Below are 16,295 nucleotides of genomic sequence, written 5' to 3' on the forward strand. Positions count from 1 at the left end.
CAATTCCGATTTTTTTTTCCCCCTATGCGACCTGTCTCTGATCTTTTCATGACAGTCTGAACGACACAGATCCGATCTTTTCAAATGCGACCCAGGCCACTGTGGTCTACAAAAGTCATACTTCTACGTTGAAGTAGCCTGGAACGAGAACATAAACAACAACCATGGCGGACGATGCTGCTGAGACCAGTCAGTGGAAGGGAAGCGAGGTCACAGATTGGATTCATATTTGGGGTGTCAGCTCTAATCAGGCCAAACTCAAGGGCTCTTATCGCAACCGGGCGTTTTTTGAAAACATTTCCAGCAAAATGGCCGAGCGTGGTGTTGAACCATTCCCGTGATGACTTTTTGTTCCTTTCCGACTGTGGTCAGAAGCGCGGGGGAGACCTTCTCCAGGGCCGAAGGCGGATCGTCCTTCAGGGTTCACTTCCCCATTCAGACCCTCAGATTCTCCAGAGCGGGTTAATAAAGAGTCAATAGCATTTATTCTGGGGGAAGCCTTCTTTTATTACCGTTCTCCCTCCTCCGTAACACACAACATGAATGCGCGCCCCCAACACACTTCCGCTGCCCCCCTGTCACTCCCTCCTGCACTGCACGCGCTCTCTCCTCTCTCTTACACACACACACGCGGCACATACACATCCCCATTCCACAACAGTGGGTCCAGATGATCCTGGCGCCAATGCCTTCTTAAAATGAGAAGATTGTAATTGTGCTTGCTCCTTTGTGAAAATGAATTTAATATTGCCATAACAGCTCCGCTGTTGACAACACTGTTGTTGACATCTAATGTTAACGTTAGCTACTTCCGCAAAGAACGAGTGACGTCGTTCACCGTTGAGTACTCTTCTGCACAAGCGGGTCACTTCTGGGTCATTTCACGGTCTCACAGGAGATCACAAAAGTTCACATTTAATTGGAAATGTGAATGGCCTTGCAAAAAATCTAATTTTTTCCAAAAAAAAAATCTGAATTGAGCATTAAGCCCAGCAGTGTGAACGTAGCCTTTGATCCGTTCACACATTTCTGAGTATTCCTCTAAAAATCTGCACTCTGAGCTCCAGCCCCTCTCAACCCATGAAAACAAGTGGGTTCTCTTATTGTGATAAATGAGAACAGCCCCTTCCAGGAGGAGTCTGTGCTGCCAGCACCGTCCCCGGGATAAAACAAACACCCACTTTGTCCGTGGAGCTAGCTGTGATTGGCATAACACCTTTCTTTTATATGCACAAATGTACATCCATCTTTGCAAAAGTTTGGATTTTGTTTGTTTTCGTGGGCGAGATGCAGACACACTGCAAAAGCCGGCTCTAGGATGATGTCAGAAAATGGGCGATATCCACACAGAGAGAAAGGCGGTCCCTCAAAGATCAAGTCATCAGGAAAATAACCAATATTGAATTTGTTCTTTAGAGTGCCAAAGGTAATATATTATCATATACACAGATGTTGTTTACTATAGAAGGCTTAAGAATAGCATGGTAGAGGCCCTTTGAGTAAGTTGCAAATTTTATTAAATTAATATTCAAGTTTGAGACTGCACTGTCAGTCTTTTTATGTCTTAGATTTCATCACTTCATGTTATTTTTAGGATGTACTGTGCTCACAACCAAAACTTAACGCCCACTCCAATGAAAATGATGCTTTTACTGTTTTTTAACATGTTCTTGTGACATTTTTCTCGTGATAGAAGACATACATTAAGAAAATTAAGCTCAAAACTTCATTACTGAGTATTTCTTTATTCAAATCTTTGTGAATCAAGAGTAGACACCTAAAAAGCAGTTTAAAAAAAGATTTTATTTGCAACAGAAAATGTGCTGTGCGGGCCACAAGCTCCCAGCTCTCAGCAACGAGGAGGGGAGGCTTGGTTGCTCAGCACCAACAGCCCCGCCCGCAACTCAGAGGCGGATTTCTACCAAACTACTTCCGCTCTGCAGAAACTATTTTCAAGAAAACAGCACATTTTTTTATTCCAACAGCAGGATCATAATTAAAATACCACTGGGAACGCTTTTACAACAGATCAAAAGAGGATCAAAGTGGAAATCATAGCAGGTCGTGGTTTTTGTCGGCTGCCATTGCTTGCATCTTTAGTGATGACAGCGTTTTTTTATTAGCACAAATTCACAACTTCCTCATGTCTAAGTTTTCTCTCTCTTGGACTGATTTCTATGAAAAAAAAGTGCTGGCCTGTTTCATTATTGATTAGTGCATCTGATGACATACTGTCGTAGTCACACAAAAAAAAGGGATCTTAAACCTTTGGCAGCCTACAGCTGCTTTTTATCGTCCCGGGAACATCTCAGCATTTTTTTTTTCTTGTGTTTAGTTCATTAATCAGTTCCTCCACTCAGGAGTGGGTTGAATCCAGCAGGGATGCAGCTCCTGCCAGAAAAGAAAACTTAGCAGGAATCTTTTGTTTTTGTTCAAATTGCCAGCAGACATGTCTCTTCCATGAAGACGAAGGTGACGAACAGCAATAAAAGTGTCCTTCAGATCTGGGTAGCTAATGGAAAACAAAGCATCAAGACCAAGGATGAACGATGGAACAGGAAACCGTTTGCTAAATACAACTGTGTACTCTCATGGTTCATGTTTAATCTCCTTCTCTTTAACACTTTAGAAAACCCTTGATTAGGGTGCAATTTAGTACTAAATACAGCAATAATGTTAAATGCAAGCCAAAATTATAATTGACAGGCACCAAGTTGAACCACTCTAGGGATGTACATAATTTCTGGCTGCAAAATCATTAATGAAACGACAGATTCTGATCAAACTCTGCATGCAGGCTCATCGCAACACTTAGACGATCTCGATGACTTTTTGCAAAGTCGAGCTTTGAAAAACTTTGCTTAGTTGAGTGAAATGCAGAGATTTGGATAAACCTTAAAGTTGTTTGTCATTTTTTGTAGGGTTTTCTTAGTTAAATTTTTTTTTAGATTGGGTAGCAATGGGCAAACAAACCTTGAACATCACCTTTCCGCTGTGATGCTCTGCCTTACTTCTCTCAGAGAGACTTTACAGCCATAGCCTCCTTTCTCCCCTTCTGCACATTCTTCTTGACTATCAAACAAGCCTGTAGTAAGCATATAAACATATTTATTCTAATCTTTTTTGAAGTAAAACTTGACAGAAACTCCAAAAATGAAGATCACATTTTGCTGACATTGCCTTATGGTTTCTAATTAATCTCCCTCATGGTTTTCATAAACCTATGACCCCTGCGCTTAAATTGTTCAACAAAAGTAAAACATGAAACCATTTGCCTTTAAAAAAAAAAAAAAAAAGGTCTTTACATTTTTCAAAATGTGCATTCTGTTTAAAAACTGCTCTGGAAAAGAACTTTTGTAATTGTTTTATGAAAAAAGGTATAATGAGAGTTTGGCAACGTTCCTTTGGCAGTTTTAATCTGTCTTTGCAGAAAGTAATCACTTGTAAGTGAAGAGTTCGGACAAACCTTAAAGCTTTCAGTCTGCACTGACTTTTCCATGTGTCACTGTGACCTGCAGAGCTGCATGCTGGTCTGTGTCAGCTCACAAATGCCTTTCTTCTCTCAGCCAAAAGTCATTCATCATGGTTAACTAGTGATCGTGTGTGTGATGGAGGCGTGTGTGCACAAAGCAAGGATGACAAATATGATGCTTTTTGTGTGCAAAGACAACCTCAACTTAAATAGAAAAGAGCTGTGTTATTTTTGTTTGAAAGTGCTTTATAGGTGAAGGTTAATCTTGATGTTTCAGCTTCAATTTAGCTCTGTGCAGAAAGGAGGTGGAAGGGAGGTGTGAGGGAGTTTTGGGGATGAGGAGGAAGGGAGCAGAGAGAAACAAGAGGAGGATGGACTGAGCAGAGATAAGGAAGGACCGGCTGAGGAGAAGGATGTGAGGAAGAGGAAGTGCAGGGGAGTGGGGAAGCATTCAGGTTCATTCCCAAGGCTGAAACCACACACCTAAAATAATTAAGGGATCAGGAGATAGGGGTAAATGTTTTTAAATTGTATTTTTTTAAAAGAGTCAATTTGACATGTAATTTTCAGCAGGAAAAAAAAACTGAAAAGATTTTTTTAAATTGTTGTGTGACTATCCTGTGAGTCAAATATTAAGAAAATTTGAAATTTTAGCCCCAAAGCCAAAGAAAGTGTTACCAATTTTAACTATCTACTTAAAAAAAACCTCCAATGGTACCTTCCTGGTTTGCCTTTAAACACTGTTTAGGAAAGCCTTTACAAATGCACGCAAAGTCCATGTACTGTATAGGTTGTATTTTATTGCACACATGTTACTGTGCACTTGTTGCAGACATGATCTCAGAATATTTTCCAATTTTTAAAATATGGCCATCTCTCTTCTGTGAGTCTGTGTTGATCACTTGCTAAGGCTGTAACAAGTATCTGAATACTCAGATATTTGCGACATATTTCCGAAAATTACTACTAAACAAACGACTGTGATACGGTCACCGGAAGTAAATAAATGCTCAAAGGAAAGTGTTGGTGAAGATTTTTTATTTCAAAGTAAAACCATAACAATTTTTTCTTATATGAAAAAAATGAGACATAAGTCCAGTCTACTGAAAAAAGTTCTGAAAAAAAACTTTTAAAATAGTCTATAATTTAAAAATAGAAATACAAATATGAAATCAAGAATTGCCTAAATCTTGTGATCAATTTCTTCAAAAAATGAAAAAAAGTCTGTAAAACATGTCTTTTGTAAAACAATTGTGAGTTTAGGTTACCTCTATAACTGCTTGCTCAACCAACAAACAGTAGAGTACTTTTAGATATAATGTTTTTTTTTGAAACACGGATTGTGACTATTACTCCCCAAAGGCAATAAGCAGCATGGAGAAAAAATAATTTTCCAAAAAGTTTAGTCTTTGTTGGGTAGTTAGGGGTTAAAGGACTGTGAGGGTTCTATAGTTGTTTCAGAGAAATTATTATTGAGTCATTGATGCGTCTTCCTTTACTGTCTTCTTGTCATCGATCTACTGACACTGTAGTCAACTAAACTTAGAGGATGGAAAAAATGTGGAGAAAACAGACGTTTCTGTTTTGTTTACTGCTAAAGGACGTTGACAGAAAAACTTTTGATTTTGTTTAAAGTGATAAACATCCTTTCTTTCTTTCTTAATCTTTGTTTTTATGGATATTTTGCTGATTCTCATCTCCTGTCCTAAATGAAGGTATGATGGCGTTTATTAGATGGCGGTGCATCTAATAAAAAGACACCTTTGTTGCAACCATTCAAACATAAATAGTAAGATTCGTGAATTGATAAGCGATAAGTGTTCATTCGTGAATCGCTATTTCTTACCTTAAGCTTCCAAACTCACACATGAAATTCTGCAAATTTCGCAACAAACTGATAGACTAACCAAAAAAGCTTACAAGAAATCCAGTGAATGGAAATATGCAAGCAAAGAGGCATGCGGTATAATTTAAACTGTTGCAGCGTTTGTGCTCCTGTCTGTGGGAACATCTCCACAGACAAAGAGCACCTTCATGAGAGCTGGGCTGAACGCTGCTCAGGCTCAGTGTGGCAGCACAGGATGCAAACTTTCTCCTCCCGTCCTCCTCCTTCGCTCCGACAGGCTAAAATATAACACATTTCATAGACAAGAGCGTTCTGTTTCTTTGTGTGTTATCGTGGGGAGATATAAGAGGCAGCTGTGTCACACAGGGTCGGCTTTGTTCTTCGCTTCGAGTCAGAGTGAGGTTTGCTGTTCATACCATCATGTCCGTGATCAAACAGGAATTAGAGGGTCATAGTTTTGAAGTGTTGGTCAAAAAACATTGTTTTTCCAGTAGTTCTTTAAAATTTTCCTAGATTTATGTTTGTTTCATCAATTTAAATTTTTTTTAAAGAAATTAATAAACATAGTTTAAATGAAAAATACTGTAATTATTTGTTCTAGATTATTAGACATTATTTTAGTAATAAAATGTATTTAAAATTCAAAAACTTTGAATTGATTTCTAAATACATAAGAAAATATTCTACCCCTCTTTTTCCAATCAGGTGTTGAAGCCGAGTCCTGGATTAAATGCTATGTTGGGATTTAGTGACAGTGTGAATATTAATATTTCAAATTTTACTTTTAGTGTTAAACAGTATAAAGCATATTTTTTCTTTGAAATATGTGTTTTATCAATTTCAGAAAATGTATATTTCTGTCATCATATTCCAAATAATAATAAAAAACCTCTCATGTTCAACATTCAAGTTGCATGTAAACGGGGTGTGACCTTTTGACTCACAGGTGATCAATAAAATCTCAACTCTACGATTCATTGGGATTTTTCTGCAACTGTCTGGCTTGTTTGTCCTGCTTACATTTTTAGAAAGGTCAGAGATTATGATCGTTCGATTTGGTCAAGATTCTGACATGCAGGAAGTGAAAAGGTGAGAACAGTGTGATTCAATGCACCGAAGTTAATGTTTGATACAAAAAAACTTGATAAATTGCCTGAAAATCCAAAAGGTTGCTCTTATTTTTATCGTTAACCACAATTTTTTGTGTGTTTAACACCACAAAAAGCAGTGATTCAGTAAGATGGTAAATATGTAGAGCATCTTTTTATTTCAATCAAAAGCTTGTCTTCATGCAGTAAAAATGAGCTCTAGTAATTGTTCTCATCTCTGCTCTGTTTTGTTTTTTACACTGGACATTTTTGCAGCTTAAAGATGATTGGCAGTAGCATTTCATGCTTTCTTTTTCCTGAAACCTCATGTTCATTTTTAACATTTGATCCAAAAATATTTCAAATGTTTTTCTTTGAAGTTTTGACAAAATGAGTTGTTTAGGTTGAAAGATTGGGCTGAATGAGCTTTTTTTACTGAAGAGAAGACGAGACCTTTGCAAGAGTCCAGCTTGCAGGAGATGAAGCATCTTCTCTTACTCCTTTCAGGAACCTAGACTTTTCAGATCACAGTCAGACCAGCTTATCTCAGTTACATGAAGTTCTAAAGCATAAGGCTGAGCTAAATTATTCCATATCTTGAAATTCATCATCATGGAACCAAAAGAATCATCCAGGACTGGAGCAGCAGTGGGTCTACTGGACCACAGACATTGTGTCATAGAGCTACAGACAACTGAGGGTCATCATCTGAGAAATCTAGACTGTTATTTGTTGATCTGACACAGAGAGAGCATTCACACTTTATGTTTTTAGGCCTCAAAGAACGTTTTGCTCTGTGGTCCTCTGATGGTATTTTATGAATTTTAATTCACAATTTATTCTTTTTTTTTCCATCAGTGAATTTAAAATTACCATTTTCTTTATATTTAGATCTTACAGTAAATCATATACATTTTTTTAATTCACATTATATTTACCTTTATTTTATTGTTAAATGTATTAGTAGCACTTTGGCGATAAAGTGTAAAATCCAACCTCATGTTCTGTGGCTTTTGGGATGATGGAACATACATCTTAGCATATATCTTCTCCTCATCTTCCAGGTGAGCTGTTTTCTTAAAAAAAAGAAGAAATTTACTGAGCTCGGACAAAAAAAAGGGAGGAAGAATTATCAACGTGCAGCAGAAGTCATGTCTGGTCTGTGATTTGCATTATGGGCTGTAACTGACAAGGTGAACATGTCTGAATAATGTTGCCCTGCTGGCCCCATCTTACTAACAGCAGCTCATACTCGATCTTTGTAAAATGTTCTTCTAATTTGTGGAATCGATGTGCAGTTTTCTCAAAACCAAGCATTTTTGTGTGTGTTTTTATTGCACTTAGAGGCTAATATGATTTAAAAATCCAGACATTCCTATTTTATAAAGTGTTAATTTTATCGCATCATCTTTCTTTCTGTCTTGCAGTCATGCAGCTGGCTATGACAGTGACCCCAGCACCCCGATGGTGTACAGCTGCAGCACCCAGTACCGCATACACACTCACGGAGTCTTCCGAGGCATTCAGGTGGGACTGTTGCTGCCGCTGCCGCACACACGCACAATCGAGTTCGAGAGGTCGCCGTCGGGTGAAATAGATCCCAAACGCATTTACTGTACACCTTCTTCACTGACTCACACACATGCCTGAAAAGCATGTGATGGTGAGTAATGCAATAATCAGGCTTTATCAGCAAAATGCTGAGATGTACCAGAGTACCGACGTGCACACAAAAACCTTCACGTACGTGCTGCACACAAAGACAGAAGGCATGCTTTTCACGGCTCCATTTGCAAACTCACTTGGGGCTACGCTGTCATGATACAGCTTCCATAGGAGGATCTTCATGTTAATAAATCATTAGATCTCAATTATTGTCTGTCAGCGGCTCTAAAGGACAAGGAGCAGGAGATTCTCCAGACCTGCTGCGGAGGCATTTCTGTCAGGACTCTGCTTCATTTGTCACCATGTTCCTTTCCTTTTTTACAAACTCTGGCTCTGAACAAAAGAATAAAAACCAGCGCTTAGACCTTTTAAAGTATAATTTAAGAGCTGCTAAAATATAAGGCAATTTGTTGAGTCAAAGGTCCGCTCTGATAGAAATTGTGTTTTTGTAGTTTTTAACATATTTGTATGGTACTTTTCTCATGTTGGAGGACATAAGTAAAAAAAAAAAACTTAAAATAGCATTTCTGAGTATTTTTTTATTCAAATTGTGAATCGGGAGCAGATGAAAAACTGCAGCTTGAAAAAGAGCTTATTTGTAACAGTATTGGTTGTTTCCATCAGATGTAAATATTCCACAGCAAAAAAACAGGATTCAGACAGACTAAAGTAGGTGCAGGTCCAACAACAGGAAGACTTTCAAAATAAAAGAGGACTGCAATTGAAATGAAGAAAAATACATATTTGAAATTAGAAAACAAACCATGAACAAATAAAACAAGTTTGAATAGTTTAGGAGAATATATAAACATAAAAATTGACAAACAATAACAATATTTAGATAATTTAATAACTGATTAATATGTTTTTCTTGTTTATTTCCTTTCCTTACAGCTCTAATTTTTGTCAATAAATCTAGATGGAGCTCAATTTCTATAGGTTTAAATTTTAATATCTAAAATATATTTCCACAGAAGTCTTTAGCTTCTCCTTTGATAGGTTATCGAATCGAATCAAATCAATCTTTATTTAGTACACTAAGTGCTGTACATCAAATAAAATAAAATAAAACAAGCAAATGAATACATTGAAAAAAAATAATTAAGTTGGGGCGAGGGAGGTCTGGGCATCTCTGCTTAGACTGCTGCCCCGCGACCCGGTCCCGGATAAGCGGAGGAAGATGGATGGATGGATTGATAATTAAGTTTAAATAATAAAATAATAAAAGTTAAGGAGAGGTATTTTAAAATATCTATGCTCTCTTTTATGGTGTTAAACTTAAACACAGTTTTATTTATCATGTCTTCCCTGACCTTATTTGGGGTTAATAAATGAAATATCCTTGATTATCTTTATTTTAACGCTGGTTTGATTTTTCTTCAGTTTTCTCTAAAAGAAACCAAAAGAACATAAATATATTCAGTCAGTATATTTTGAATGATAAAAATGAACAATTTTCATTTAATAAAATCCTAATCTCACATTTAAACTGCTTTAGAACTTAAAACTTATCATAAATTTAGATCACTTTAAATTTGAAATTTAAAGGTTTTATTCTGTGAATTTGTGGTCAGTGGCTCTCCAGTTTGCATCAAGTGCAACTTCAGGAGTGCCAACTGCAACAAAGCTGACCTCTGAACACTGTGTGATCATTATGCTAATCAGTGAGGAAATTAGGAGCAGATGGCTGGAAACAGATGAGATACAGGCAACATGGGGGAAGAAGGAGAAAGGTGCAACATTTGAAAGAAAGTAGAGATAAGGGAGGAAAACCTGCCAGATATGAGAATAACATTGTTAAATTAACTTTGACTTTACATGTTAGCTAAAATGCAAATATGGGGGTCATTTCCTGTCTTTGTCCTCAGACCAAGACTGCAGGGAGCTGTGGGGGCTCTGGGATGGCGCTCTGCCTAGAAGGCATGACTAACAGCTCCCTTTGGGCTGCATTCAGTCTGGGGTCATCTGACAGCTAATTCCAATCTCATGAATATTGGACTGTTTTATTAAAGTTAACCCACAATCAGACAAATGACATGCCTTATTAACACACGGGGCAGACTTTACGGCCCGCAGTCTGAATTACAGGTTACGGTTCCAGTTATTGATGTCTCTAGGAGGCCTTTGTTTATTCCATCTTTACTGATTTTAATGTGTGTGCGTGTGTGTGTAGGATGTGCGACGGGTGCCCAGCATTGCTCCTGCAATAGTTCGGTCAGAAAGCAGTGAGAAGCGACCGTTCATGTGCGGCTACCCAGGATGCAACAAGCGCTACTTCAAGCTGTCTCACTTGCAGATGCACAGCCGCAAACACACAGGTGAACCAACTAACTGTATTTTAAGAAGAATGTTAACACTTAATGATTTAGCAAGGTGACTTTCAGATTCATGAAATCAAGAGAATCATGTGAAGGGATTTGCTCAAGGAGACACTTACCTTCAGTTTTGCGTCTTTTTTCCTTCAACAGGTTTTTACCCTGTGCTACTGAAATTTAACCTGACTTAAAAAGACAAAATGTACACAAAAAGTCTCCATAGATGATTTAGATTTATTTTAGGAATTTTTTTTTTTGCTGTCATGACTCCTATCAGGAACAATGATGAACAGGGCTGATGGTTGCTTTTTTGCTCCATCCAAGGAGCAACAATCAGTCTCTGTGGCATGTTTCCTAAGCATTACGATATAAAATAATAATAATAATAATAATAATAATGTTTTGGATTTTCTCTGCTTTCAAGGGGAAGACTTCCTGCTTCCTCTGTCTGGACCTTGCATCTGCTAAGATATCTCTGAAAGCATTACTAAGATGCTTTAGTGTTGATGCCTGAACATTGTGTCTGGGCCTGAGTGAATGTTTCTCAATAAGCTGCAAAGAAAATTTATAAATCAGTAATCATTCATTATTGGAAAAACACTGAACTGACGTCATACCAACATTGCGTCATACCAACATTGCGTTTTACCCAACTTCTGCATCTTGCAGAAGTTGGGTAAAAACTCATTGATTGAATCTCTGCTGATTGATCAGGTTTCTTATTGAAACATTTTTGCCAGTTTTAGCCATAGCTACATTTGTTGCTCAGCCCTTCACCTTAGAGAGAAAGAAAATTCAAACCAAAGTAAAAAATAGCAAACATATAATGCTTTAACTGAGATAGTAGCTGTGTTTTTAAATCCCCACCAACCTCCACATACTTGCTAAAGACAATTACTTTCTTTTTTTCAGAAAAGAAACTGTTCAAATCCTTGTTTATTAATAAAAAGGACACAAAAATGCAGTTTTTGATGGTTTGGAACAAATTTCAACATTACTTGGATCAGCAAGATCAAGCTCTTTACCACTCAATGGAAGTCCACTGGATTTTGACTTCTTGGATCCAGCAGATACTTCCTGTTTGGAACACGAGAGAGGAGGGCTCACTCAGTCCAGATCCATACAGTCAATGGTTTAGATTAATCAGAATTCTCAGAGTTCTTTATTTTGTTGCATTTTGTTGCATTTTTAGCAATTACACAGATGTTAGAGAGAGACAACAAACAGTTTTGTTCTGCTTATAAGGATGTTCCAAAAGATGAAAAGCCATTTTCCATACCTCCATTATTTTATTGTTTCCCTGATATACAGCATGTGATGTGCGTTCAAGAATACACTAAATGGTTATTCTTGAACGCATTTTTAGCACAAGGTGCTCACACTGGACTGCCGCTACACAATACCAGCGCATGCATTCACAGTAGTTTGGTCCAAAATGTTGAAGCAGTGCAAATCTCACAAATATAACAGGCTTTTTCTATCACAGCTCTAATCTGATTAACGGAAGACTTGGTGTCATGTACACAAACTGCTATCGTGGATTTTTCCTTCTTGATCCATTTTCAAATAGTTGAATAGGATGTGTCACTACTGAATCCAAGTCCCCGATGGGTCAAAGTTCAACTGGTTGAACTTTTCATGCATGTTCAATGGCATCGTATTTTGTACATAAAGCCCAAAAATGGACTTAACAGACTTGCGCAGCGATGTGCGAACGCAAGAGGAAGCCTGAAGCTCGGATATTTACACCTTTAAAGTGGTTGCTTGAACACGCATTTCCGAGCCCGGTGTGAACGTAGCCTATGGAGAATTTTCGTTTTGCTTTTGCTTTTTTTATTAGAAAATCAAAATGAAGCTGTTACTTCTTCCATATAGGTGAGAAACCTTACCAGTGTGAGTTCACCGACTGTGGCCGCCGCTTTTCACGCTCTGACCAGCTCAAAAGACACCAGCGGAGGCACACAGGTTTGATCAGTTTAACTCAGTCTGCCTGTCTTTTTTCTAATTCCTTCTTTTACCATAATCTTTCCTCTTTCTCCTGCTGCTCCACTTTGCTGTTTGCATGACAGTTACTTTTGGATAATTAAGTGCTCAGAGTGAAAATTGTGTTCAGTACTGCTCTGAATTTTACAAATAATAAGTCTTGGCCAGTGGATGGCATGGCTTCCTTCCCTGCAGGTCTTTGCTCTACTGTTTTTCTTCTATCTCCCTCTGTGTGTTTTCGTGTGCGCGTGTGACGATGAACATGTGTTTTCTGTATCTGCCTGTTTGTTGAATGTGTGTGCATGCTTACTGTACATGTGTTTAGGAGTTAAACCGTTCGAATGCGAGACGTGTCAGAGAAAGTTCTCTCGGTCTGACCACCTTAAGACACACACACGGACTCATACAGGTAAAACAAGTGCGTAAACTTTTATTTTTTCCATTTCTTCTGCATTTTTATGTAAATTCATACAATTTTATATTGCTCAAAGTAATTACATCAGATTTAATGTTACCTATATCAGCATTACAATTTGCAGTTTCATTTTCCGTTCTTGCTGACTTAATTTTTCTTTTTTTCTTTTTTGTCATTTTAATGTTGTCGTCCCCTCCCTCCACTCGTCAGGCGAGAAACCGTTTAACTGTCGGTGGCCGAACTGCCAGAAGAAGTTTGCCCGAAGCGACGAGTTGGTGCGACACCACAACATGCACCAAAGGAACCTCACCAAGCTTCAGCTGTCCATCTGAGCCATCCCAGTTTCTGTTTTTCATTTTCATGCAAGTCACCCCCAGAGGAAGACGTACAATCCTGTAACACACCCCCAGAAAAATTCAGCCGCCTGACTGAAACGTGAAACTTGATGTTTCTGCTTTGTTTTTTATTTACTGTGCTAGCTTCCTGAAGTCATTTGTTGAAAATGCCAGGTGACTTTTATGTGATCTTATTAAAATAAATTTTACATTTTACTTTACCCTCAAATGACGTCATATTTAAAAAAATGTGGGTTAACGCTTATGTTCCTATCTGGAGAAATGTAGAAGGCTTTCTGATTTATGGCAACAACTGTGATCAGTCAAGTTTGTAGTGTCCTAAAGAATATTTCAAGCGTTTTAGAAGATATAAAGAATATTAAATATCCCCAGAATTACTGCAAAAAGGTTACATTCATAGAAATAGGCAGCTTCATTTTACATCTGTTTTGGTTTTTTGGTTAAATTATTCACGTTATACAAGAATAAATCATAGTTTAACCCACTCCTATCACCTTTTTATCTATTTTCGAAGCATCCCCAGTGGTCTTTTAATTATGATTAATCAGTTTTTAGCCAAATCCGAAAACCTGTGTTGTTGTTTTTTGAACACAGTTTCTGCAGAGTGGAGGTAGTTCATTAGAAATTTACCATTAAGTTGTGGGCAGAAACATTGGTAGGGAGTAAGGTCACCCTTGCTTCCCAACGTCCTTCTGTTTACGTTCTCCCACTAGCTTACATCCCCTCTCACCCCCAATTTAACATAACGGGTGGAACAAAAATGGCGAGCTATATTGAGCCAGATGGCAGCTGGGAGGAGGTAAACGGAGACGTGCATGGATCTAGTCGAGGCATTTTTTATTTGTTCCTAAATCAGAACTATTTGAATAAAGACATACTTAGAAATGTTGCTTTAAGTATAATTTTTATTTATGCGTGTCAAAAAACATGAGGAAAATGCCTCAAGAACATGTTAAAAAAAAACACTAAAAACACGATTTTCATTGGAGTGGGTCTTTAACCCCCTCATGTCACATGTCACTGATTACCAGAAAAGCATTAAATGCACTTAATTTAGCATCACCTTAAATGTGAAAAAAATCAATGAAGAATATTTTTTTTCATTATTAGAAATTAAGTCAGGCATGGAGGGTTTAAATGTACTATCTAATCTCTGTTTATAGAAAAAAGTCAAAATAGAGAAATACATATCATTTGAATCAGTGCGCTCTGAGACAAAGTAAGTACAATTACCTCTTTGAAGGTTAAAGTTACAATTTCTGTCAAATTCTTAATTTAATTGAGTGTTGAAGTAGATTTCTAAACAGACTTAAAAGCTGTCATTCTTAGAAATGTATGCTTTGGATCTCCTCTGCTGAACATGAATACAGTTTCAGATGTACTCACTAAAAAGAAAACATTATTCCCACTACAACATTTGTCATCATGAATATGTTTCCATATGCAGGCGAATGTAAATATGAAACCAATGCTTCTACCTGGCAGGACACTTCAAATGTTTCATGCTAGAGCGCCATGATGTTCGGTCAGGCTCGTGTTCGGCGTGTTGTAAATATCTCTAAGGTGGATCTACTTTTGGGAAGTTGTATTTATTCAACGCTTTGTGGATTTTTCACTGGAATCATTTGAAGAAATGGGATGTTCTCAACTGTAGACTCTCATATTTGATTAACTCTCTTTTCTGTAAACATTCAGAACACGCCAATGATATTGCTTTCTTTATTTTTATTAATGGATTAATTGAAAAAAAGTTTAGATGTTTTTAAAGCTGAATTTTCATTTGGTGAAAAACACTATGTTTTTCGTCTTTTTTGTGTCTTTCTGTGTGTAAATACTGCAGAATTTAATGTTTTCGAGCTTTAAAATATGCCTGCTGGGTCACACTGGCTCTGCGGCCCGGACACGAGCATGGAGATGTACATAATCCCTCTTCACCATGGAAATGAGCTCTCTGCATGGGGAGAAAACATCTAACTTAAGTGATATCTCTCGGACGTTTCCTCGTTTGGATGCAGGAACTGTTTATATTCCTTTCTTGTTCTTTCTCTGGTTTTATTATTATTATTATATTTGGGTCACCAGAAAAATGTCAGCAAAACATTTTGTACCCAAAGGTTTGAGATGATGGAAAATTGTGGTTTCTGTCTGTTTAAATATATTGTGACTGTTTTTCTACAAATCAGGTCTCTGATTCACCTGTGTCTCTTATTTTTTGATTGGTTCATAAATTCTCCCCCTGGACATCTGACTGTGACCATAATTTCCCGTTAGTAGAGTTTGTGCAGGTCTGAAATTTGAATGTAATTTTGAGCTTGAAAAAGTCATACCAAAGGCAATTTGAAAAAAGAAAATAAGTTATTTTATTAGGCTTTCATTTCCAATCTCTTTGCCAGTCTACATGCCACATTTTTGCTGTTTACAAATTTAAGAAAAGAACGTTTATTTATATAAAAGCAATCATATTTATAAGATGTTAGTTACCCAGGCTGTAGATTGGTGCTGAAGAACAAAATAAAATCTTGTGTTTAGATGTATAGGTATTAGAACTTTTTTTTCACGTTCCTTATATTCATCTTCAATGTTCCCCTTTTTAAAATTCAACTTTATTTAGGTTCTAATTATACTTCCCCCTAATTAAAAACAACTTCAGATCCAGCCATGCTTCTTTAAAACACTAGTCCAAATACCTACTTTTGTTGTTTACAAATAAAAAAATCTATTTATTGTTACTAAAATTACAAAAATCATCATATTGATAAAATGTAATTTACGCAAGGCTGTAAATTTGAGCTAAAATCAGAATTAAATCTTGTTTTGGATGTGGCTTAGGTTTAAGAACTGCTGGTTTTTCTTCTGCCAGGTTTCTTTTACTTTATTCTTCTCTGTTTAGGATCTAATTGTACTTTTCCATAATCATTAGATCCATCCATGCTTCTTTACAAAGCATCTAAACTATTGCCCAATCAAAAACACTCATAGTACAGTACAGCACCACCCAATTTCCTCTCTTTATCTCTCACCAGATTCCTCATTGCATTCCTTGGCTTTCCTCTAAGTGAAAGAAAAATATAAAAGTAACGTGTTTTTCACTCCATCAAAATGAGCACTCTGGTCTTTTCTAAATCACTGTTTCTAAGGTCCAAAGTTGCTGCTCT

General features: G+C 37.2%; 1 protein-coding gene across 4 annotated transcripts in view; it reads left to right on the plus strand.

Annotated features, from left to right (window-relative positions):
- The window catches only part of wt1 (Wilms' tumor suppressor 1), a 28,385-nt gene extending 13,004 nt beyond the window's left edge, over positions 1–15,381 (plus strand). For 2 of the 4 annotated variants that reach the window (XM_011475847.3, XM_011475848.3), the window contains 5 exons: positions 7,834–7,933; positions 10,245–10,389; positions 12,262–12,351; positions 12,695–12,778; positions 12,995–15,381. In XM_011475847.3, coding sequence (XP_011474149.1) covers positions 7,834–7,933; positions 10,245–10,389; positions 12,262–12,351; positions 12,695–12,778; positions 12,995–13,116 — 541 coding nt within the window. In that variant the 3' untranslated portion in view covers positions 13,117–15,381. 4 annotated transcript variants of the gene reach the window in all.
- Positions 15,382–16,295: the final 914 nt, after the last annotated feature.

The sequence above is a fragment of the Oryzias latipes genome, chromosome 6 (genome assembly GCF_002234675.1).
Source record: "Oryzias latipes chromosome 6, ASM223467v1".
NCBI lineage: Eukaryota > Metazoa > Chordata > Actinopteri > Beloniformes > Adrianichthyidae > Oryzias > Oryzias latipes.